Source organism: Sceloporus undulatus, chromosome 4, assembly GCF_019175285.1.
Source record: "Sceloporus undulatus isolate JIND9_A2432 ecotype Alabama chromosome 4, SceUnd_v1.1, whole genome shotgun sequence".
NCBI lineage: Eukaryota > Metazoa > Chordata > Lepidosauria > Squamata > Phrynosomatidae > Sceloporus > Sceloporus undulatus.
The window spans coordinates 150,633,507-150,657,798 of record NC_056525.1 but is presented as its reverse complement, the minus strand read 5'-3'; the positions used below and the strand labels follow the sequence as shown (position 1 = coordinate 150,657,798).

Below are 24,292 nucleotides of genomic sequence, written 5' to 3'. Positions count from 1 at the left end.
ATATGCATGACCACTGCTGAAATCAACAGCTTAACGTCATATATCATTTGAAAAATAAAAATGGATGCTATTGTTTCCAGTTCCATCCCACCCATTTACTTCCATTAGCTGCCACTCACTTCAGCACAGAGCATAATGTTACAGCACACATTTTTACTTGACATGGATTTTTCTTGACAGGAGTCATGTAAGTTGCAAGTCGTGACATCAGATTTCTGCAGTATGCATGAACATAATGTTGCTCTATTCTTTGCTTCTACTTTTTAACCTTTTCCCTACCTTTTCAGAGTTGGATCAGGAGCATATGAACAAGTAGTGATTAAACGGTAGAACTGATGTAAAATGAGAGAACTCGTGGAATTCCAGCACTTGCTTGCTTCTCTACACTACTGAAGATGGGCTCTTCTGAAATGTCAGCTTACATTGGCCTGAGTTTGGTATCATCACACTGAAATGCCCTATTCTGTACCTACCTGTGGTATATGGCAGTTTTCTTCTAGTTATTTGCCAGCCATTGTGGATCTGTACATGGGTTTGTTGCATTATTCTGTTTAAAGTGAATCATCATTTGAGCAGATAGAACAGATGATATTTAGCTGAACATAGTACGTTTACATTAATTGTCAGCATAGAGAAACTCATGCAATAGTGTGCATTGGTTCAGCTTCATTTTCCTTAAGCCCCCAAGAATCCGTTTTTAAACACTATAATTACCTTTTTATAGTAAAGTGATTTCTGTCAAGACAAAATTAATATAAAATCAAATGTGCTGCTTCAAGAAAGTGACTGAGCTAACTATGTTTGAAGAAGCTAATATGAAATATTTTTACATACTGGTAAAACCTTAAGCTGAGCTGCATGTGAGAAGGAGAAGTTTAACCACTTTAACTTATGTGACTAGCTCTGGGTAAATGTAAGTATGATACATGCATATATTGGTTTACTGTTTACAGTATAGCATTCAGTGTCAGCAAGAATATTGGGGCCCTTAGAATTAACTTCGTGAAATAACTTTGAACATTTTAAGGTTGTCTTGACTGATATTTGGTCTATACCAAAAACCAAAACTGCATAATAGGTGTTAACTGAAACCTCTGTCATCACTGGACAATTTGTAATGAAGAGCTTGGTGATACAGAGTATCAAGTTGACTTAACATTTGAAAGAGTGCCTTGTCCTGAGGAATGTTCTGAACTATCTTTTATGAAGCTAAGAACAACCAGCAAAACAGTTAATATAATTGCTATTAATTTAAGCTATCCAAAGAAGCACTTTATTTAGCTATTTCCTTCACCCTTATCTAAAAATGAAGTTTTTTTTTCCTTTGAGGACTGCATATTCAGATCCAATTAAATGAGGCACATCTGTGGGCAAATAAGATATTATTTCTTATAAGTATACATTGCAGTTAAAAGATGTTTGGCCCCATTTTCCTAGAAATATATGCTCTAATGTCTTCTAGAACCTTATACACTGCAGATGTATAGTCAGTGCATGAAGTAAGCATCATTTAAAGGTAATGCCAGCTGTGTGGAACGTCCACATGGGTGAATGGTATGCTAAGTCCCGTTTTAAACTGGGCCTAATTTTTATCCATTATCTCACTGAGCTGTTCTTAAGTTAGTACCCAATGGAACTTTTGCCAATAAACATCCCTGGGAAAGTTGTGACTAGCGCATTTGCACAAACGGAACAGTACAGTGTGTCTATGCAACAACTGAAATTGTATTTTCTGACAGCTAAAGTAATTCATTTTATTTTTGTAAAAAGGATATTAAATTTGGGGTGTATGTGAAAAGGCTATAAAGTTGGACATCTGGCTTCTGGTGTCACAGACTTTAGCTGCTAGAAAAAATTTGATTGAGATTTCTGCTTTTTAACTGGTGTATGCAAAACATTTCATATTCTTAGTGGTTCCCAGGAATCAGTGAGTGTTCTTGAAGAAATATGACTTAAGTCTTTTGCAAAATGTTTTTTTAAAGCCTGAATTATTTTACATATATATTTATAAATTTTGTCTTAACTCCTTTTCTTTGAATCATACACATGAATTGTTCAAATGAAATCTATTACTTCTTTATTATGGTACCAGAAATAGCATTGTTGCTGCTTTATACAGCATTTTATCCAGTCTGAACTTGTTCTAATTCAGTATAAGCAGAGATCTCATTTTTAAAAGCTGCACAAAAAAATGCACATTTATTTTGAACTATACTTTGAGCTTGCTATTGGAGTCTTTAAAAAGCCACTAAAATAGTGTTTGAATTTATTGAAGGATATTCTAGTTCTGAAAATTGTCAGTCCTGGATAATGGTACATTTCAAGAAATGCTGGCATTGAGAAAATACAAGGGAGAAAACAATTGTTACAAGATGTCTTAATTGGTATAAAAATTATTACATTCACATTACTCTTATGTCCATCATGCTGATATGTTTTTCTTTAAATTCCATATGCAAGTTCTATTAATTGCCTGAATAACTATCATGCACTTTTGTCAACTGAACTGTTTCAATGAAGTGATTCCAATCATGTCCCTGAGACATGGGAAATGACCTTCATATTTATGTATGGCATTAATTTTGTGTAAACTGTACAGTGATGTGCAAAAATACTTTTTAGTAAGGTCAGTTTTTTTAGTAAGTATTTAACATACAAGGGGATCTTACAAATTCAATAAAAGTTTTTGTCTTCAACCTCTATTTGTGATGTTTTGTTTCTTAAATAAGAAAAGAACGGGGGGATGTCTTGTAGTGGTTACATAAAAGGGGGTAACAAACTGTACTGACAACCTGTATGTACTCTTCTGTAAAATTAAGGTAGAAAAAGAATTTTCTTTGCATTTCTTACTGAAAATAGTAGGTTGCCTCATCTAAACTAGAATCACTATATACTTATTGAACTAATTCACAGATTATATTCATGCTTTCTATACACTGTTTGCTTGGAATTACTCTAAATATATTTTGTATATTTTGATTTCTTTTAGACATATTTTGTCTGCCATAGTGCTCACACTGGCACTCAAACATTTTAAGTGTAAAATGACAGTTACTTGGCATTGATTCATGAGGAACACAAAGTAAGATTAGTGGTATTCCAACAGTAACTATAAAGTTTACTTCACATAACATTAATTATACAAACTGTTGTCCGAAGTTATCAAAGAAACAACACTATACCATTTTTTCTGAGCAGTCAGTGTTGTGTACTTTTGTTCACATATTTAGCACCACTTCCTCCCATGTTTTTAGACTACTATTTTTTCTCTAATCTCAATTCTAATATCCCTCTGCCTCACCTGCAAGACAGTTCCCATTTCTTATTCTTGTGATTAATTTCCAACCATATAGGTTATCCAATGAACTGCATTACAATCAGCTAATTTGTAAGTTTAAAAATGTAATGTGAACTCAAAGGCTTTCACAGCTGGCATCCATAAGTTTTTGTGGGTTTTTTGGGCTGTGTGGCCACGTTCTGGAAGAATTTTTTTCCTGACTTTTCACTGGCATCTTTAGAGGGTAGTGGCATGAAAGTGGTGGAGTTAGTACAGCACACAAACTAACTCCACCATTGACATGTAAACAGCCACTTCCTCCCAAACAAGGGTCTCACAGGTATTTATACTCCCCACACTACCATGCCACCATCCTCTGAAGATGCCAACCACAGATGCAGGCAAAAAGTCAGGATAAAATTCTTCCAGAATGCAGCCACACAGCCAGAAAAACTCACAGCAAACTATTTAAGTGTAATTTATCCATCTACAGCTTTACATTGTGTGGATACATATGCACATGTTATAAACAGCTGGAACAAAAAAACTCTTCTGTAGCTGAACCATTTATTAAATGGCTATTGCAAACTATCCCAGTACCTCCTGCTCCCCATCATCATCTTCTATTAGTGCGTGTACTAGGTCCTTGTTTGTTTTGAACTATTAGCTACCCGTGTTTAACTAAAATTCCTTCCATCAGTGAAGTTAGTACCATGAACATGCATTTTTTAAAAGTATCTAGTAGTAATTATGCCCTTCATTTTCATATTCAGTGTCAATCAGCACTGCTGACCCATCACTGCTCAGTGCAATTTTGCCAGTTATGAACTTACTAAGTGTTTCAAAGTTCCCACAAAGTTGCTTCACTTTGGGAAAAGAAAAGATTTTTGCAAGAGGTATGGAAACTGTGTTTCCATTAATAAAGGGTTCCATATTTTTATTGTTAGGTTCAAGTATAGAAGGATATTCCAAATACTTCAGGAAGCTATTACGTGGCTTGAATCGGGATTCTGTTTCGACACAGTCACCACAATGCTTTTTATATTCAGATTTTCGGTGGTCCAACAGTTCGCTTGCAATTATTTGCGCTGTCCAAACTACTTCATTGACTACTGCATTCTGCAAGTACTTCTCCTCTTTAAGGCTTGGATACACAGCTTTGAAAACCTTAGACATGGAGGGAAAACCCAAAACATTTATAAAGCGCAATTCAAGTATACAATTTAAGTGCTATCTATTTAATTAATATAAGTAATAAACAACAAAATAAGGCTTGAATTCAAACTTGCCCCTCAGTAAATGGGAGGGCTGTTGCCATTCAAAACAGAATTAGGATCCAAACAGAGGTTTCACATTGAGGGAAGGGGATGCTGCAGCTGTTTCCCCCTCTAGTGCTGTTCTGTAAGGAAACAAGGAAGGGGGAGGGCAAATGGAGAAAATGGCTACTTCCCCAACTTCCTCTACTGCAGGGAAGGACAGCTATGGAGCATGCAGAGACCACATTTCACCTTCACCCCTCCCAGCAGGCCATAATCCATAACATTTTCTTTTGTCATTTTGTCAATTTTGTTGTTGTTATTGCAAGCAGATGAGGACTCAGCAGTGAACTAAAGGCCTCTGTGAGTAGCTCTGGACGGACTTCTGGTAATTTGGATACAGTGATGAAAGGAGTTTGGCAGACTAACAGAAACCCCCTGGATGACATATGCAGCCTATGGTCTGCAATTTGCCCACGCCTGTTCAAAATTATGTCAAAATTCAATCCTATCATTCCCTCTGCTCTTAAGTTTACAACTGATGTCTTTCTACAGCACAATAGCTGCCACACTCCTTGTTCCAATTTTCAAGGCCACCAATCTGTGCCTTGAAAAGAGAGAGATGGAGAAGCAATTTCAGTTTATCTCCTCTGTAAGAGCTTCTTGCCAAAAGGTATACAGTTTACACAAACTAGCAGCAGACCTATTACAGTGTCATCATTTGAATGTCTCCTCAAAATCAGTACAAAGACAGATTGGTTATTTGTAACTAGTTCTTCAAGTGGCCATCTGTGCCTCACAGAAATGGGGTTTCTGTGATCAAACTCACTGAATGTTTCAGCTTTCCCTTTGGGGCGCAAACATAAATCATGCCAAGAACTATTCCACTCAGTTCCAGTGTCCGTCATAAGGTCAGGGGGACCTGCAAGAAAGGAAAGGATGAGGATGGGTTTGTGCGAGGACATATAGGACCACTCAAAGAACTACAGTTACAGGTAAGGAAACTCTTCTTTCATGGTCTCTGTGCCTCACACAAATGGGTGACTAGCTAACTTACTGATGGAGGTGGGACAGGTCAGCAGAAGACTGGACAATACCTCCTGGCTTAACTGTGTCTGTCCATGCCCTGTAATCAATCTGGTAGTTCCAGATGAAAGTAGAAGGTAGAGCCCGGATAGCCACTCTGCACACTTCTGGCAAGGAGATGCCCCACAGCCACACTTGAAAGGAGGAAAATGCACAAGTCGAGTGGGGTCTGCGCCCCAATGGCTGAGGTTTCTTAGTAAGTTGGTATGCCAAGTTCATGAGATCAATGATCCATCGTGACAGTCTCTGTGAGGAAACTGAGAAACCACTTTTATATCCCTGTAGCATATGAACAGTTTAGGGGGCTTTCAGAGGGGCAGTATAGTGAGTATAGTAAGCCAAAGCCCTCCACACATCCAAACAACACAAGGCCTTTTTCAGCTGGGTTGAAGGGTCCTGGTGGCAGCTGGCAACACGTCTTGGTTAAGATGGAATAGGAAGATCAATAGGAAAAGAAACACAGGATTGAAATAGAGCACCACCTTGTCTCTATGGAAAATTATATAGGGTGGTCCAAACATAGAGCACAGGGCTATTCTGCATACTTAGCTAAGGTGATTGCCACAAGGAAAGTTTCAGGAGCCAGAGATCAATACCGGCCATGGGTCAGGGTCAAAAGCCTGACAGCCTGCAGCAAGGTTGGAAGCAAAGTGGCATGGCTGAAACTGCATTCTGTATGTTGATCCTTTGGAAAATCAAGTCCAGGGATGTCATGACCTGGACTTTACCTTGAGCCCGAGGGTGTAGAATGAGGTCTACACAGGGCTGAAGATCTACTGATGAACACACCAGAGATGTATTGGCCACTTCTTCAGGTATCAAAGAGGCATGCAGGAACAGCAACTGACAGGTCACGTCAGGGAATACCTTGTCTTCATCATCTGAGGAATCTGAAGAGGAACAGGTCTCTTGATGTTGCATAACAAGTGGTGATGCTGGAAGGGCTGAAGCCACAGGTGGAAGTCTGCAGGCCTGACATGTAGTATGACAAGATACATGTAGTATCTTGATCTTGTTGCCAAGGAGGCTTCCCAATTCAGTTGAAGCACTGTCAATGCCAAAAGGGTTTTGCGCTCCAGTGGTCTCAAAACCATAGAAACTTTAGCCACAGCTGTGGATGGGAGCCACTGGGTGAGATACTGAAATGGAAGACATAGTATGGCAAGACTAGCGCCAGAATGAGATCCAAGAACAAAACCAGTATCATCAACTTGGGGAGAGCAAATGGTGAGGTGAAACTAATGAAGATTGTTATCAATGGCTTTGGTCCCAACAATGCCCTCAAGATAGGTAGTGATGTCTGTAGTGCTAATATGTATGTTCTATAAATGGGAAGAGAAGGTACATATAACAGCACAAGGCAGCTTAATTAGACGCTTGAAAGGGTTCTGAGTAGCGATGTTGGTATCAGGAGTGTTCAGAATTATCACAACAGTGGTGAGTGAGAGTCTGAATATACTGGTGTCATAGCCAGCCAATCCCAGTATCAGAACCGGCACCAAATCTGAGATGGCCTTTCGCAGGATGAGGAACGGCTGCAGGGGGGTGTACATTCATGCCTGTCATGCAATAATGCCAAAGACACAGATGCCCAATGAAGTGGTAGAGATGGAGGGCAAGCTGAAAGGCATGGTAGTTGGCGGGCAGGCAACTATCTGTCCAGAGAGGCATGGTACTCTACTGAGGGCTGGTTGTTTGAATTCATACCACTTGCAACTCCTCTTGAACTGAACAGACTCTTCAATCATAACTAGAAATGAAGCACTGGTCAGACTTGAACACCCCATTGAGTCACTTACTGGTAGCAATGCTGACCAAGACAGTTCTCATTTTGCCTTATCCTTCTGTTTTGCCTTTTTCTTCTCAACAGGTGCCACCGAGTTTTCCATGCTCTTTTTGTGCCCTTTGCCTTGACCAACAAGGATTTCCTTGGAGTCAATGGGGCTGGAATTGCCTCAGATTTCAGATTGGATGACCGAAATTAGAGTATAGGAAGTCAGCTGTGCTACCAACAGTAAAGGGGAGCCAATAGTAGAAAAGGAGGTGGACAGATCCTCCAAAACAGAAGGCAGTGACCACTTATTGCAAACGGAGATGGACATGGTATGCAAAGGATAGGTCTTTGCAACTTCAGTAACCTTAAGAGATTGCTCCTACAAGTGTTTGTATCCTATAACCCTGGTTTCTCAGGGCTTGGTTGGTAAAGCTTCAGCAAATTGTACACGAGTGATATGGTGACCCTCTCCAAGACATAACAAGCATTCTGCATGGCTGTCTGTACAAGGAATTACCCCACAAAACACATTTTTTCAAAAGAACGTTGGAGGCCATGCAGAAAAAGTTAAAGCCACTAACAAACTCGGGGATAAGGGAAGGGAAAAGATGGAAGAAAGCCTAATGCTACAAGAAGTGTGTGTGTGTGTGTGTGTGTGTGTGTGTGTGAGAGAGATCAGAAAAAAATAGGAAAGAAAACTAGAACAAAAAAGAGAGAAGTTTGCTACTCAACACTGAAGATCCCAAAGTGAATCACATGACAGATAAAAAGGAAGTGAAGGGAGTAGCTCTTGGCGCTACTTATGCCGGTACCCAAAGAGGTGGGATTACCACCAAAAACTGCTCAGTTCTGGAACATTCCGCAAGTTAGATCTGTTCGGGTGCAAGACTCCATCCCAGATTAAAAGACTTAATGAAAGGAGCCATAGCCCCGGGTTTGCAAGACCTGAGGAGGCGTATTTATTAGAGAGTGATCTGGAGGTCTCTTATTTCTAAAGTTGCCATAAGTCGAAGTTGACCTGACAGCAGTTAATGACAAACAAAAAAAAGTGCATATTTTCTTTAATAACCATTACCCCTGTCCTGAAAGCTTCACAGAAGTGCTAACTGGCGTGAAAAGAAAATGTCTGTATGCTGCATGCCTTCTTTTAAGCAGAACTGTATGTCTGAAAATATTTTTTGCTGGTGACTTAAGAGTGGAAGAGGTTGCAGTCCCTTGTGTCTCAAGGGATGACAATATACCAAAAAGTTGCCCACCCTAGTGTATAAGACTGCATCTGTAAACGTGTAAATGCCTAAGCAAGAGTAATCCTTTCCTCCAAAAATCATATTCAAATCTTCCTAAAACCAATAACCATTATTTAAAACCAAAGCCAATAACGTAAAATTAAAATTTCACTTGCAATTAAATTAATTTGAATTAAATGTTTAAAGTAACATACGTAGTTGATTCTTCTGTTCTACTTTATCCAGTTAAATGATTATTCAAGCTTACAGTGGCCTACCGAATTAAGTATTTAAATTCAGGCTTAAATATAATTGACTAAATTCAATTTTAGCATTATGAAGTCCAAATTCACTTAAATCAGGCTTAGATTAGCTGTGCTTAACATGACCTATTCATTTTGATATGTTTACATAGGGCTAACACTGGATTTAGCCCTCTGGTAGAAACTTTCACACCACACTCTAAAAGCTTTTATGCACTTTCAAAAAAATGGTCTCTCAGGGGTGAAGCAAGCCAGAAATAAAGACTACTGCTGCAATCCCGAATGGGCTGCTGGCAGGAGCAATTTTCACTGCTCCCTTCTGGGCCAACTCTTGCGGCCTCTGTGAGTGCCACACCCCCAAAGCAGCCAGAAGCTGCTTTATTCGGCCTGTGTGTTTCGGGCCATAATTATCTGACCTTAGCTTTCCTTCCCATTTAAATGGGAAGAAAATACAATGAGTAACATTTTCCCTTCAGGTAAAATGTTAGTCTGGGATATTTAGATCATCTCATTTAACAGCAAAAATTACTCTCACGCTTTTATCTTGTCTCCATGCCATTGGTTTATCCATCATAAAAAAAACATTTGTTTGGAAGTTCATTTGAAAATTAATAGGATTTCCATCCCAAAAGGTATTTAACCAAGACTGCAAAAGTCATTTCATATCACAGAGGTAACAACATTTTTTCTCACTAATAAAATAGTTCCTCTGTACTAAATGTATTCCATCACCCAGAAGCAAACAATCTACTTACAATTTTATAAACATGATCTTGGTATTTTTCAGATCGGGTGGCTTCCACATGCTTTATACATTTTCTCACAAACACACCTATTTGTGTACAAAATCCAACATCTTTTCCAGGAGGTGGGATTCCTAATCCAGTAAATTCAACTGTGTAATTATAGCGAGCAGCAGTCTCTTGGGCCCTAAGTATGACAAAACACAAAACCATTGAATAAATGTATCTTAATTATCAAGCATATCCCAAATATCACAGAATATTTTGGGAGAAAGGGGAGTCAATAGTTGGATATGCATATAGTACAGTCAGCTCTCCCTATCCATGGATTATGCATCCTCAGATTCAACCTTCCATGCCTTGAAAATATTTACTGTATATACTCATATATAAGTCTAGAAATTTTAGTCAAAAAATTGGCCTGAAAAACCTGGATCGACTTATCAATAGGTCAATATAAGTCCTCTACTTTAACTCTTATAAAAAAAGGGAACAATACCCTGAGGAAAGGCAAGACGCAATGATGGCGAACCTATGGCACGCGTGCCAGAGATGGCACTCAAAGCCCTCTCTGTGGGCACATGTGCCATTGCCCCGACACAGAGTTTGCCAGAGTTTGTTACTGGAAAGCCAGAGGGACACAGCACTTTGCAATAAATATGTGGGCTTTGGGTTGCAATTTGGGCACTCAGCCCCTAAAAGGTTCACCATCACTGGATCTGTCCTGGAAGCAATTATTTCCTTCTGTTCTGTCATCCCTCCAGCCTTTAGCACAAACAATTATGTTCACTGGAATCTGTAAGTTCTTTGGCATTGTTTTTCTTTGCTTCATCCTTTAGATCTTTTGTTACATGCCCCTAGGTTGTACCCTCGACTTATCCATGGGTCATATAAAAAGCTATAATTTTGGCCCCAAAACTTGTCCTCAACTTATACATGAGGTTGACTTATAGTCAAGTATATATGGTGTGTGTGTGTGTCCAAAAAGCAAATCTTGATTTTGCCATTTTATATAAAAGACATAGTTTTACTCCTCCACTGTATGTAACAGGACTTGAGCATCCATGGATTTTGGTATCAACGAGGAATCCTGGAAGCAAGCCCCAGAGGTTACCAAGGGGTCTCTGTATTATCACAGTGCTGGGAGTATGAATGCTGACATAGAGAGCAACACATGCTGCACGTACTAGAGAATCTTTGTCATGTAAAGTTTGATAAGCACTGTCAAATTGCTGCTTGCTTATCAAAACCATGCCGCTCCTCACTTATCAAAAGTAAGCCATGAAGGAAGAACAAGCAAGGACGCCATTTCAGAAACGGATTAGTTGTATCTCCCTTCCTATTACTATTGCTGTACTTACTGATGAGCTGATGCATCTAAAGGTTCTGGCAGCAATGACAGAAAATTGCAACTGTTATGAAAATAGTTCCTTAGGAGCACCTTCACCAAGGAACTTATTGCATGTATTAAACCGGCTTACCTCTCTCCGATTTACGGGTTAATTTGGCTGGCAAATGGTTAATTTGGCTGGTAGAGCCACTCTGGCAGCCATTTTCTTAAGTCGGCCATTACCTTAAATTTTCTTAAAACTCCCAAATTCAAAAAGAGCCGGGAGGAGTGGCTCTGCAAGCAGGGGTGGCCCCAGACTGTATTCAGGTAGCAATTTCAGCAGTAAAAAGCATGTGATAAGATCAGGGTGCGCCCAAATTAACCCTTAAACCAGATAGAGGTAAGCCAGTTTAATAATACATGCGATAAGCTCACAAGATGAAACCAATGGGAAAATGAAAGAAAATGCCACTGTTCCATTTCTCCTCTGGTGTTCCTGCACTAGTAACTACTAACAATACTGTATTCTGTTACCAACAAAATGGAACACCTCCACTGATTTGCAAAAGGAATCTCCATTCCTCAGATTATTAAACAGACACACGAGTCTGAATGTAATGTGTGAACTGACACCAAGTTAACAGTTCTGAAACATGAGTATGCTTGGAGACACTCAAATATTCTTAGGAACTATGGTGAGGGGACAACTAGTGATCATAGAATCATAGAATCATAGATGTTTATCACACTATACTAACAAAATGCCACCATTCCACCTCAACTCCTCCAGCTGCCCCCCCGCTGCACTCTGGGATCGGCAGCCTCAAGGAGGAGCATTTAGAATTCTCAGGCAGAGAAGTTCTCTGCCTGAGAATTCCAAATACCCCTCCCCAAAACTGCAAATCCCAGAATGCAACAGGAGGCAGCCAGAGGAGTCAAAGTGGAATAGTAGCACTCCAAGAGTATAGTATGATAAACATCGTAGAGTTGGAAGAGACCACTAGGGCCATCCAATCCAACCCCCTGCCATGCAGGAAACCCAAATCAAAGCATCCCTGACAGATGGCCATCCAGCCTCTGTTTAAAGACCTCCAAGGAAGGAGACTCTATCACCCTCCGAGGGAGTGCATTCATTCCACTGTCGAACAGCCCTTACTGTCAGGAAGTTCCTCCTAATGTTCAGGTGGAATCTCTTTTCCTGCAGCTTGCATCAATTGTTCCAGGTCCTGTTCTCTGGAGCAGCAGAAAACAAGCTTGCTCCCTCCTCAATATGACATCCTTTCAAATATTTAAACAGGGCTATCATATCACCTCTTAACCTTCTCCAGGCTAAACATCCCCAGCTCCCTAAGTCGTTCCTCATAGGGCATGGTTTCCAGACCCTTCACCATTTTTGTCGCCCTCCTTTGGACACGCTCCTGTTTCTCAATGTCTTTTCTGAATTGTGGCGCCCAGAACTGGACACAATATTCTAGGTGGGGCCTGACCAAAGCAGAATTAGTGGAGATCAGTTGCCACAGACAGAGGTTGCAGTAGTAATGTAAAACAGATGGATGGAATTTGGCATTACTATGGTGCAGAGGCAATATTAGAATTAAACATCCCTACAGTATATTAGGGAATGCACCTTCCCCAATTACTCACCACATCTTAAAATGAGAAGTTTCCCCAGCTCTCTGCCTGTTAAGATGTGTATTCAGTGAAAGTATGCATGTCTTTTCAAAGGTTTGGGAATTCCCACAAAGGAATAAAAAGAGTAAAAGTAATTATCCCCCCGCCCCCATTTTGTCCCTATTTACTGCAATTTCCAAAATGAAAAGCAAGACAGAATTGGGAATCTTAACAATGAATTTAAAATCATGAAGGCTGTCAACAATAACGGAAACATTTCATTTTAGTCCCCGCTACATATACTAAAACAGGGGTAGGCAACCTGCGGCCCGCGGGCCGGATGCGGCCCGGCAAGGCCTTGGGACTGGCCCCCGGCCTGGTCCTGCCACCGACTGCCGCTGGGGCCTTTGGGGGGCAATTGTCTATAGAAGCCTCAGAAACATGCATTTATATTAACATTTTTTAAAAAATCAGCAATTTTTTTTCACGTGTCCTCCATTTTTTTAAAAAAAAGTGTCTTCCATTTGAAAATTTTGTCCCACATTTGTCCTGGTTTATTTATATATTTAATTTTCTTTTTTAAAAAAATTTAATTATTTATTTTTTGGCTTCGGCCCCCCAGTTGTCTGAGGGACAGCAACCCGGCCCCCGGCTCAAAAAGGTTGCCTACTCCTGTACTAAAACAACCACCAATGTGATTTATTTTCTGGAAGCAAACATATTTTCTCAAACATATTTTCTGGAAGCAAACATCTTTCAGTTAGTCTCAAAGGTGCTACAAGATCTCTCCATGTACATATTTTAAAAATGATTGAACTCACCAATTCTGAAATTGTGATCGATTCCATTCAAATTTATGATCTGGGTGTCTGAACAATGTTACAGTTGGAAGCAAAGGATTAAATTCTGAATTTGGTGTGCTAATTATGATCATGGTTGGAGACATAAAACCAAATACCACTTCTTGAAATTTCTCTAATACATTAGCCTCCAGGTGTTCTATTCTGAAAGTAGAAGACATCACTATTAGTAATATCATGAAACTGCACAGGCACAACTATAATGAATAATTCCGAGATTATCTTCTGAAAGAACTATCGTTCCGACAAAATAATTATTTTGGGGGCGAAACAGACCACCCAAAAGGGTGGACTGGGCTGCCCCGGAGCTGCTCACCCTGGAGCCACAGTAAACAAACACATGCGGCCACAAACCACCTTGCTGCCACAGTCCCGGACGGTGCTCTGAATCATAGAATTGGAAGAGACCACAAGGGCCATCCAGTCCAACCCCCCTGCCATGCAGGAAATCTAAAAATTCAATTTTTAAGGACTCCTTTTCAGAGAGGCTTTTCCAGGTTCAGGCAGCTTTGGGGTGTGAATCATTTGATCACCACATCCCCAAGCCATCCAGAAGCAGACTTATTTTCCTGTCTGTTTCACCCCTTGGTCTTTGTATCTAACAATATATAGTTAGCTTACATTTGATGTACTTAGTCTAGCACTGTTACTTCTAATTAAGCAATATCTTAGCCAACCTCTATTGCCACTTGAGACAGAGCCTGGAAATTTATATATACAAGGTATATGCTTTTCCACTAAATTACGAGCACTTTCTCATCCCATCCACACTACCTTGAGCTATGGATTCTCATCTCCCTTTTCCACACACATTTCTCCCTCACTTGCACAATATTAGCTGTACCACACGTCAGGTATCTGTACAAAGACTGGATAGTTAAGTCCTAAATTCAGTGATATTAATTTGTGCCATTTCACCTAAGATATTTAGCAAACTTTAGTTTATGAAAAATTGACTAGAAACAGGAAAGCGAGATTCAATATATATGCCCTCTTTTAGTGGCATATGTATGTATGTTTTCTAAAGAAAATCTGTGGTTACTTTCTTTTTTAAAAAGTAAATATTCTATTTCAAATACTCACAATTCAATACATGTAATCATATCGAAGCCCAACATACAAGGGTCTTTGAGAGCAACTGAACCCTGATAGAGGATAATTGTGAGGGATCTTTCACTTGGCTGGAGGTAGTCACCAGGAAGGGGAGACAGTTTATGCCTAGAAGCAAACAGCAAGTTGTACAGTACAAAAAAAAACCTGATTTCTTCCCCAGATCTTTTCCCCTCAGCTTCTGGTATCTTGTGAATCATTTTCTAGATAATACCAGGTGAAGTCATTCACTATGAAATGGCCTTTTGAAAGCAAGACATGCTTAAACTTCTAGTATTCTTCCCAAAACACTGCCAGGGGAATGCAACTAGATGGTTTCAGATTTCTGAAAAAGTTAAGATATTGACACTTGGCACATTTTTAATCTTCACCAGCAACGTCAGTTTTTCCCTACAGTATAGACAGAGGTGACTTATAAAGTCCACATAGCAAGATGCATACAGTGGTACCCCGGGATACGAATTGACCGCGTTACGAAATTTCCGGGATACGAAAAAGTTAGATTGGAAAAAACTGTTCCGGGATACGAAGGTTTTTTCGGGTTACGAAATTTTTTTCAGCGCGAAATTCAAACGCGACCGCTAGCCGCGCTTCGGAAAAGCCTTTTTCGGCTTGCGAAATGCATCGGGTTACGAACGCCGCGGCGAAACGAATTAATTTCGTAACCCGAGGTAGCACTGTACTTTCAATTCACTGAATTCACTTTCTTTCAGATTTATCATCATGGTATAAGATCAGACCATAAATATTTATCACAGATAAGTATCCTCAAACTGATTCTAATTTTGTCTCCTTGTGGCTTCAATTATGTCTTACTCACTATATACAGTTGGCACTTCTTATACACGGATTTGTTATACACGGATTCAAGTATACATGGTTTGAAAATGTTCCAAAAAAGTATAAATTTCAAATATCAAACCTTGATTTTCCATTTTTTTTATAAGGGACACCATTTTGCTATGCCATTATATTTAATGAGACTTGAGCATACACAGATTTTGTTATACACGGGGGATCTTGGAACCAACCCCCAGTGTATAACAAGGGTCCACTGTACTGTAGAATAAGATAATAATAATAATAATAATAATAATAATAATAATAATAATAATAATAATAATAATAATAGGTTTTATTTATATACCGCCCAATCACTGGGAATCCGAGCGGTTTACAATAGAGGGGATAACAGACAGTTCCCTGCCCACAGGCTTACAATCTAAAAGACACGACACAAAAGGAGAAGGGAATGGTGAGGGGGGGGAGGGAATCAGGTCCAGCATTCTTCTCTCCCTCTGAGGCCTGGACCAAGGCAGATGGACCGGAGGGAGGGCTCTTCTTCTTCAGGCTAGCTGATTTAGGTGTCATTTTTTGTGGAATTCACTCATACTTAATTTGTCAAGAATGCCACATTTAATTAGTTACATACTGACTATAGACAAGGCTAGCTGAACCAATATTCTCAACTGTAAAATACACTTTTTAATGGCTATGAAATCATCACCTTAGAAAACATGTGAAAAATGACGTACAAACTGCTGGTCACATTCTTAATTCAAACTAGCTCTCAGTCTTTTGTCAGACTCACAAGAACTTAGGAGTCCATCCTTCTATTGTTCAGAAAGGAAAAATAAAGCCCCCGTTTTCCTTTCTTCTCCCAAAACAATAATTTATTTTAACTGACATTTCTAGAACTCAGAAAAAGTACTTTAACAAAATAAAGGATAACCTACTTACATTTTTTCCTTCAATACATCTTCACTGATATCTAGTCCCACAAGCACTTCAATGCAGTTGCAAAATTTCAGCATCCAGAGTAGCATGCAGTCGGCACATCCCAAATCAGCCACCTGTCAATTAGAGTTTCATACTTTCAGGTATTCTGTACTAACATTTTTGAAAGAAAAAATTACACAGATCCTTAATTCTTAACTTACCAAAAACTTGAATGAGACAGGGCAGAACTGAGATCTATACCAATAGGGAAAAATACATAAGATCCCAGTAGAAAGCTTATTCAATAGAAAGCTAATGGGGGGGGGGGGGGAGCAGAATGCACATGCTCTAGCTTTATGTCTGTGGTTAATTAATGAAGATTTATCCAGTTTCCTGGTTCAGATATAATAAAGAACTTCAACTTAACACATACCAATCTTTGCTGCAAAAGCAAACACCTGAATAGAGAGAGACAGAAAGGGGTATGGGAGTACAGTACTTTGTAGCCATTGTGCTCATTTAGAGCTTGATAAACTGTGGAGGGTTTTTTAAAAAATATTTTTATTAAATTTTTCACCAATTAAACTACATCATATCGTGTCCGTTACATTTCATGATTAATTGAATTTACATCTTTTGTCCTTCCTTGACTTTCCATCAAGATTGTACTTCATTCATTAATAAATTGTCACTTTATATATCTCATTCATATTTACAATTTAACATTGTTCTTTATATTTATATTTAATTAGCATCTTATTAGAAGAGCCCTCCCCCGACCTCCATCTTGAGGGGAGAGAAGCAGGCAAGAAACAACAGGCCTCTGCCTGCCAAGAAGAAGAGCCCTCCCCCGACCTCCATCTTGAGGGGAGAGAAGCAGAGTTTGTTTTTGTTTTTTTTTTGTTACTTGCTTTGTTGTATATGCATATGTATGCTGTAAACCGCTTTGATCATAGGAAAAGCGGTATACAAATAAAACATATTATTATTATTATTATTATTATATGTATAATTGTCAACTCTATCTTTACCAACTGTGAGTTATTAAGCCTTCTTACAAAGTTAATTATGGGCTGGAATAGATCGGCAGCTTGTGAGTGTGGTATTTAGACACCTCATGCCCCCAAGACATGTTGAAGCCGCCCAGCTGCCCAGATGTGAATGGTTACATGACGCTCTGACGGCACAGCGTTTACATGCTGCACACTACCGGAGTGTCGTGAAGCCACCATGGGGCGGTGGGACAGGAAAAGCTGGCTCAAAAAGAACAGATCTTTGCCGCTCCCTTTTTGTCCAAAGAGGCGGATTCAGGCTGGGCATGTGTTCCACTTGTCTGTTTCGCCACTATATCATATATATCCCACACACATATATGGGCTCCCAGCAGTTTTCCATCTAGATTATGGATCAGGTTGCAATTTACATTCCTAGACTATTTCTTAAGACATGTGTTTCATGAAACCTTACATAACCATCCAGCCTATGCCTTCATTTCATAGGGCCTGAACAAATATGGCAAAATAAAGTTGTTTCGGGTCACTCTGAAGGTTTGCAGTTTAAATGACACATGCATCTTAAGAGGCTGGAGGGTGGCTTTGGCGCAGCTTCCAGCCTCTTAGGACACGTGCATCATTTAAACAGCATACCTCCAAAGTGACCCAAAGCAGCTTTATTTTGGTCTGTCTGTTCAGGCCCATAGTTCACATTTTGACTGGAGCATCCCCCAATGGTACATGAAAATACCCACATATCCAGGTAAAGGCTCTATCACAGACCACACTGGAGAGGAGTGAGATGCATGTACAATATTCTATTTGATATTCAGAGCTTCATTTTGCCCACATACAAATCTACAGAAAATCATGCAACACTACCTATATTATGCATAAACAGAATGCAGTAGGAATCTGTGATAACATAAACATATTCCTGGTATCACAAGCCAGTTAACTGCCATTAACTGGGCCTTGAGTCTATTACTATTTCAGTTGTATTATCTAGATTTCTGGAATTATGTTCTTTATATTCTTCACATTTACAGCTATATTTGTACATTAAAAATAAGGCTTTTCCTATATAACTAGATAAGCAATATTTCACTATTAAATAGCATGCTTTTGATGTGTTCAAAGATATCCAATGGATGCTGGTTACATTATTTTAAATTCATAAACTTTTAACTACTACAATCAGGGTTGAAAAATAGTTTTAAAAAAATTTGGTGGGTTTTTTTGTTGTTGTTTAAACCTTTTTTTAAAAAAAGGCTTTTTATGCATTCATGTTTTAATGAAAAATAATTGAATCCTGCTTATTAAATTAATACTGTGAAACATGATTTCATGTATTGATCAACCATGTTTTAATGCTTTCTGATATTAAAGTTATTAGGCTGTGATATGATTTTATTGCAGAATAACACATCTGAAACAGTACATACAGAGATCTTATAGCACCTTTGAGGCTAACTGAAAGAAATTGGCAGCATGAGCTTTCGTAGACTTGATCTGATCCAAATGCATCTGAGGAAGTAGACTGAAGTCTACAAAAGCTCATGCTGCCAATTTCTTTCTTTCAGTTAGTCTCAAGGGTGCTACAAGATCTTTCCACATACTGTTTCTACATACTAACACAGCTATATCTTTGAATTCTACCACATCTGAAACAGTCAGGATTACTTCAAGAGAAAAAGAATGATGAATTTTGTTAAGAGATGCATACAAACCTTTTTAGGCTTATGTTTGCTCACTAACTGTTTTATAAACTGGTAGCGTTGTTTGTACAATGGTGGTGTAAATGTCACCTTTGGGCATTCTTCTTTCTGCAGCATTACATCCATTGCCAAGCTAAAAGCAAAAAATATGAATGCTCCTTAAAAACTATATTCATAACCATTATTTTGTAGACTAGAATTTATTTAACATTTTGTCATATTACATGTTGGATTCTACTTTTACTGAGATCTCACATCTTAGCAATGACACTGTCACTCTGACCTAAATATTTCATTTCTCTGTATCCACTTTTTCACACTTTCCACAATTTATTCCATGGAATTGGCCTGCAATGTTTGACAGAGGCATCAAGATTGACTTCTAGCCTCTGAGGTAAAATATGTTGCTAACACATTAGTAAAAGCATTTGTTTTATTGTTACAGGAATATATGTGTGGATTACTACCCTCATTTCCCAATACATAATTGTTTTGACAGCTAAAAAGGTGTGTAATTTTATTCCTAAGTACAGTATATTTATTTGAAAGTAGCCATGCTGAAATCAAAAGACCATACTTCTGAATAAAGAAGCCCATGTATAAGATTTATACATGAATTCACAAATTATTAAAAGCTCAGCTTGCAGCAGATAAGCAATATCACCTTTTAATACAGTGCTGGGATGCTTCACTTGTTGAGAACAGATTTCTGGTGAGTTAGATCAGCATGACCTACAAAAGTGTCCAAAAATGTTCTGACAAAGTTAGTAGTAAGTGCTTTTCATGCATATGTCAGATTTTAGGATACTGTCTTAGCAAGAAGATGCTGTGCATTTATTGAAAAACACTAAGTAAACTGGAAACAGAAGGACATTCTTCTTTGCTGGCTGCAGCCAACTCTGCATACAAATGACATAAAGCTGTTAGTTCAGTTCTTCTACCCCATACTATTCAGAAGAAGTACTGTACTCTTCTTATCCCATTTCTCTGCAAAATCAGAGGCAGAGAGTAAAGAATGTTAATCCATTTCCACCTTATTTTTTTCAACCCCTTTTTCAGAGATGTTTTCCAATAAATTCATAGCATCTTGTTAATAAACCAGTATTCTAAAATGTAGCATATGAGTATAGAGTAAAAGAAACAATGCCCTGCCTAAATACCCTAAAGGCCCCTGATCCCATCTGGTCTCGGAAGCTAAGCATTTCCAGTTCTGGTTAGTTCTTGAATGGGAGACCACCAATTAATAGCAGGTGCTGCAGGCTACCTACCATTCAGAGGAAGGAACTGGCAAACCCACCTCTTGAGTATTCCTTGCCTAAGAAAACCCTGTGCAATTCATGGGATTGTCATAAATCAGCAGGTAACTTGAATGCACACAAAGTAATTAAATGTAAACTGATACATACCACACACCTCAGGTATTGCACCCTCCAAATTAAGAGACACAGGGCCCGAAAATCAAGCTACTTCAGGTCACTTTGGAGATATGATGTTTAAATGATGCATGTGTCCTAAAAGGCAGGAAACCGTGCCAAAGCCATGCTCCAGTCCTAAGGGTTGCAGTGCAGCTTTGGCGCAGCATCTGGCCTTTTAAGATACGTGTATCATTTAAACAGCATGCCTCCAAAGTGACCCAAAGCAGCTTTATTTTGTCCTCTCTTTTGGGGCCCTCACTTTTCTCTTGTCGTCACTAACTCCTTTAGGAGGAGCCTCACTACTCACACATTCATTAGGTAGGAACCATGTTCTACCAAAAACAGTTGCAGTGCTGAGGTCCTAAAAATTTTTTCCCCAGGTGAAATTAAGACTTGCTTTAGAAATATGGGAGACCTTTTCATTGGGGAGCAGGATGTCAAAGCGTAACGTTTACTTCTCAATGTGTTAAGCAACTGATCTGTAACTTCTTTTTTAATAAAAAGCTTTTAAAATGGTTTCTGATCAGCACTACTGTTTCTAATCTCTTTCTTTCCTTCTTATTTATTTATGTATTTGGTCATGGTTTCACTGTTCTCTCTTAAGCAACACATTGGAGTTTATCACACGGGAGGGGTTTCTCTTAATTTCTAAGTTATTGAAAGCCAGGTCAGCTGAAGAAACAAGCATATAGGCTGAGAGAGTGTGACTCGCCCAGTGGGTTTCACGGCTGAGATGGGAATCGAACCCTGACCAGCCACAAAAGAGGTCAAGGCACCTCGAAATGTACGGCAGTCAAGGAAAAATAGAGGACATGACCAAAGAAAATCTAAAAGCACTCAACCTTAATGCAAAGTCATGCTTCTTAGTCATGCTCAAAATGGAGGACACTCAAGGAAAAGAGGGCATGACCAAAGAAAAGATCCAAACACTCAATATAAATGTAATTTCATGCTGCTTAGTCATGCTCAAAGAACTCAAAGAAAAAGGGAGGATATGATCCAAAACACTCAGTAAAAATATAATTTCCTGCTTCATGCTAAAAATGGAGGACACTCCAGGGAAAAAGGAGGACATGATCCAATAAAATATCAGAACTCCCAAGATAATTCCATGCTTCTTAGTCATGCTCAAAATGGAGGACACTCAAGGGGGGAAAAATGGAAGGACGTGAAGAAAGAAAAGCTAAAAACAATATAAATGTAAACACGTGCTTCTGAATCCTGCTCAAAATGGAGGACATTTTGGAATTCCTCCTGGGCAGAGGGGGTTGGTATGGAGGACGCGTCCTGGAAAAGGAGGACCCCTGGCCACCTAGGGCCCCTCCTAGTCTGCAGAGTCCAAAGCTCTAACCACAACACTGGCTCCCAATGTTTCCATTAGTCCACCTCCAAATGTTTGCATCCACACACAACGCCTTCCCCACCACCACCACCACCAGGCTTCCTTCCACTATTATCCCTCAGCCCCTGGGGAACTACAACTCCCTCAGAGACATCCCCATCCTCCTTGGTGCCTCTGTATACCTCTGCAGGGACCAAGTGGCTCTGGGACCCCTCAGGCCTCCATCTTCCCAACAACCACACCTTCCCTCCTCCCAAAAGGCTGCTGGGCCTGGCCTTCTTCTTCTATCAGGGTCCTTGGCTTTGCCACTCCCATTAAAAAGCCCGCCTTCTTCTCACTCCAAAGTTAAAGCCACTGGGAAGAAGGTCCTCCATTTTCTACAGCAGCCCCTTTTCCCCTTTCATGTTGTTTGAACCAACCAGATTGTTTTGCTGGAAGCAGAGTGACCAAATGTCTGGTCCTCCTAACTGCAAAGGAGGACAAGGCACAGCAAAAGAGGGCATTTCAAAGGAAAAGGGAGGACATGACCAAAGAAAAGCTAAAAAAAAAACCTCATAGAAATGTAAATTCATGCTCTTTGGTCCTGCTCAAAATGGAGGGCATTCAAGAAAAAGGGAGGACACGACCAAAGAAAAGCTAAATAACAACAATAAACACTCATGGGTCCAAACACACTGCAGAAATAATCCAGTTTGAGGCCACTTTAACTGCCCTGGCTCAGTGCTAGGGAATCCTGTAGTTTATTGTGGCACCAGAGCTCTCTGCCAGAGAAGGCTAAATGTCTCAGAAAGCCACAGTTCCCACAGTTTTATAACACTGAAATAGGGCAGTTAAAGCGGTCTCAAACTGGATTATTTCTGCAGTGTGTTTGGGACCATTGAAATGTAAATTCGTGCTCCTTGGGCCTGCTCGAAATGGAGGGCATTCAAGAAAAATGAGTACATGACCAAAGAAAATCTAAAAAGACATTCATAGAAATGTAAATTCTTGCTTCTTGGTCCTGCTCGAAATGGAGGGCATTCAATAAAAAGGGAGGACATGACCAAAAGTTTATTTATATAGCACTGTAAGGTTTACAAGGTGCTTTACAGAATCATAAAAACAAGGTAAAAATAAAATAGGCCCTGCCAATTGCTCACAGTCTAAAATTACATACAAAACATAAAATTTAACATGAACAATTTAAACATCATGTAACTCTAAAACAGTGAACTATTGAGGAGCAATAAACTCCCAGTCTAACCAGGCCAATATATCAGGGTGAGATATGAAAAGCTTCCATAAACAAGACCATTTTTAATTCAGACCAAATCAAAGCTCAGAACACTCCTATAAATGTCAATTCATGTTTCTTAGGTCTGTTCAAAATGGAGGTCCCTAGGTAACTGTAATGAACAGGCAACAGAAATAGAGGGCATGTCCTGGAAAAGGAGGACCTCTGGTCACCCTGGTTAGAGGGAGAACTTCACAGATTAGCTTTTTTGCAATAATCCTATGAATTTGCTTTGTCCTGGGTGTGTGTTTATGTGCCTCCAGTCTCCTGTCGACCCCATGAATTTCATAAGGTTTCCTTGACTTACAATAATAACAACAATAATAACTTTTATTTATATCCCTCCTACTCCGCCTAAGACCAAGGCGGTTTATGGTAAAACAGTCCAATACATAGTAAAATAACAATATACAATAATCCCAAATTCTAACCCCCCCCAAAATAACAATTAAATCACAAATACATTAAAAGATTCATACTAAAATCAATTAAGTCAACTAAAACCAGAAGGAAGGATGGGGTACGAGATAATTGATGGGATAGCCTACACGATAGTCATTTCAATGGGTGGCTGCAAACTATTCCAGAAAGGCCTGTCGGAAGAGATCCGTCCATCTTGACAGCTTTCTTAAAGCTATCCAAGCTTGTAACGTGATGGATCTCGTCCGACAGGCTGTTCCATATTTTTGGAGCGGTTGCAGAGAAGGTCCTCTGGGTCGCCATAGTTGTTCTAGTCTTTTACAAGTCACTTCTGACTTAGGGTGACTCTATCACGGGGGTTTGTCTTGGCAGGTTTCTTTAGAGGTTTACCATTGCCTTCCCGAGGCTGAGAGAGTGTGACTTGCCCAAGTTCACCCGCTGGGTTTCCATGGCTGAGCCAAGGGTTTCCTTAGGCAGGGGATGCCTAGTTTGCCAGTTCCTTCCTTTGAATCAAGCCTACAGTGCCTGCTATTTGTTGGAGGTCTCCCACCCAATTCTTAACCAAGGCTGATCCTGCTACAATCAGCACATTCCAGATTACAGCTGCTCACCAGTTTAAATGGGCTTGTCCCTTGTTTCCCCGCTGTGACGGCCACAGTACTGGACAAACTTGATTTCCTAACATCAAGTAGATATAAAAGGCAGGAGTAAGTGATGCTCAACAGTTCAGTTCAGTTGAAGTTCAGTTGGTTGAATTCAGAGTTCCGTTGAGGGAGTAGAGGGTTCAAGCAGATGATTTAAGTTCAGGGGAAGTTCAGTTAAGAGAAATTGAGTGAGGAATTGCTGAATTACTGTAACCATACCACCTTTAAAACAT

General features: G+C 39.6%; 2 protein-coding genes across 4 annotated transcripts in view; one reads left to right on the top strand and one right to left on the bottom strand.

Moving 5' to 3' along the window:
- Positions 1-2,700, top strand: part of FAM102B (family with sequence similarity 102 member B) — a 41,987-nt gene extending 39,287 nt beyond the window's left edge. For both annotated transcript variants that reach the window (XM_042464416.1, XM_042464415.1), the window contains one exon: positions 288-2,700. In XM_042464416.1, the coding sequence (XP_042320350.1) occupies positions 288-330 (43 nt within the window). In that variant the 3' untranslated portion in view covers positions 331-2,700. The remainder of the gene's footprint in view (positions 1-287) is intronic.
- On the bottom strand, positions 2,061-24,121 carry HENMT1 (HEN methyltransferase 1). Of its 2 annotated transcripts, none has more exons than XM_042464412.1 (7): positions 24,027-24,121; positions 18,978-19,098; positions 16,277-16,389; positions 14,510-14,644; positions 13,388-13,570; positions 9,638-9,812; positions 2,061-4,444 (listed from the first exon to the last, which is right to left on the bottom strand). In XM_042464412.1, exons 1-7 carry the CDS (start codon positions 24,098-24,100, stop codon positions 4,016-4,018), a joined length of 1,230 nt encoding a protein of 409 aa, XP_042320346.1. In that variant the 5' UTR covers positions 24,101-24,121; the 3' UTR covers positions 2,061-4,015. The 2 variants fall into 2 exon arrangements, with proteins under 2 accessions (XP_042320346.1, XP_042320347.1); XM_042464413.1 differs by lacking the exon at positions 24,027-24,121 and adding an exon at positions 21,905-22,029.
- Between the last annotated feature and the right edge of the window lie 171 nt (positions 24,122-24,292).

Bases quoted from the DNA above. Each gene is read 5' to 3' on its own strand.
- HENMT1 (XM_042464412.1), bottom strand. From the start codon at position 24,100: ATGTTAGGAAATCAAGTTTGTCCAGTACTGTGGCCGTCACAGCGGGGA. The intron at 19,099-24,026 runs GTGAGCAGCTGT...TTTTGCTTTTAG, and splicing joins GGACAAGCCCATTTAAACTG to CTTGGCAATGGATGTAATGC. The intron at 16,390-18,977 runs GTTTGTATGCAT...TCTAATTGACAG, and splicing joins GCAAACATAAGCCTAAAAAG to GTGGCTGATTTGGGATGTGC.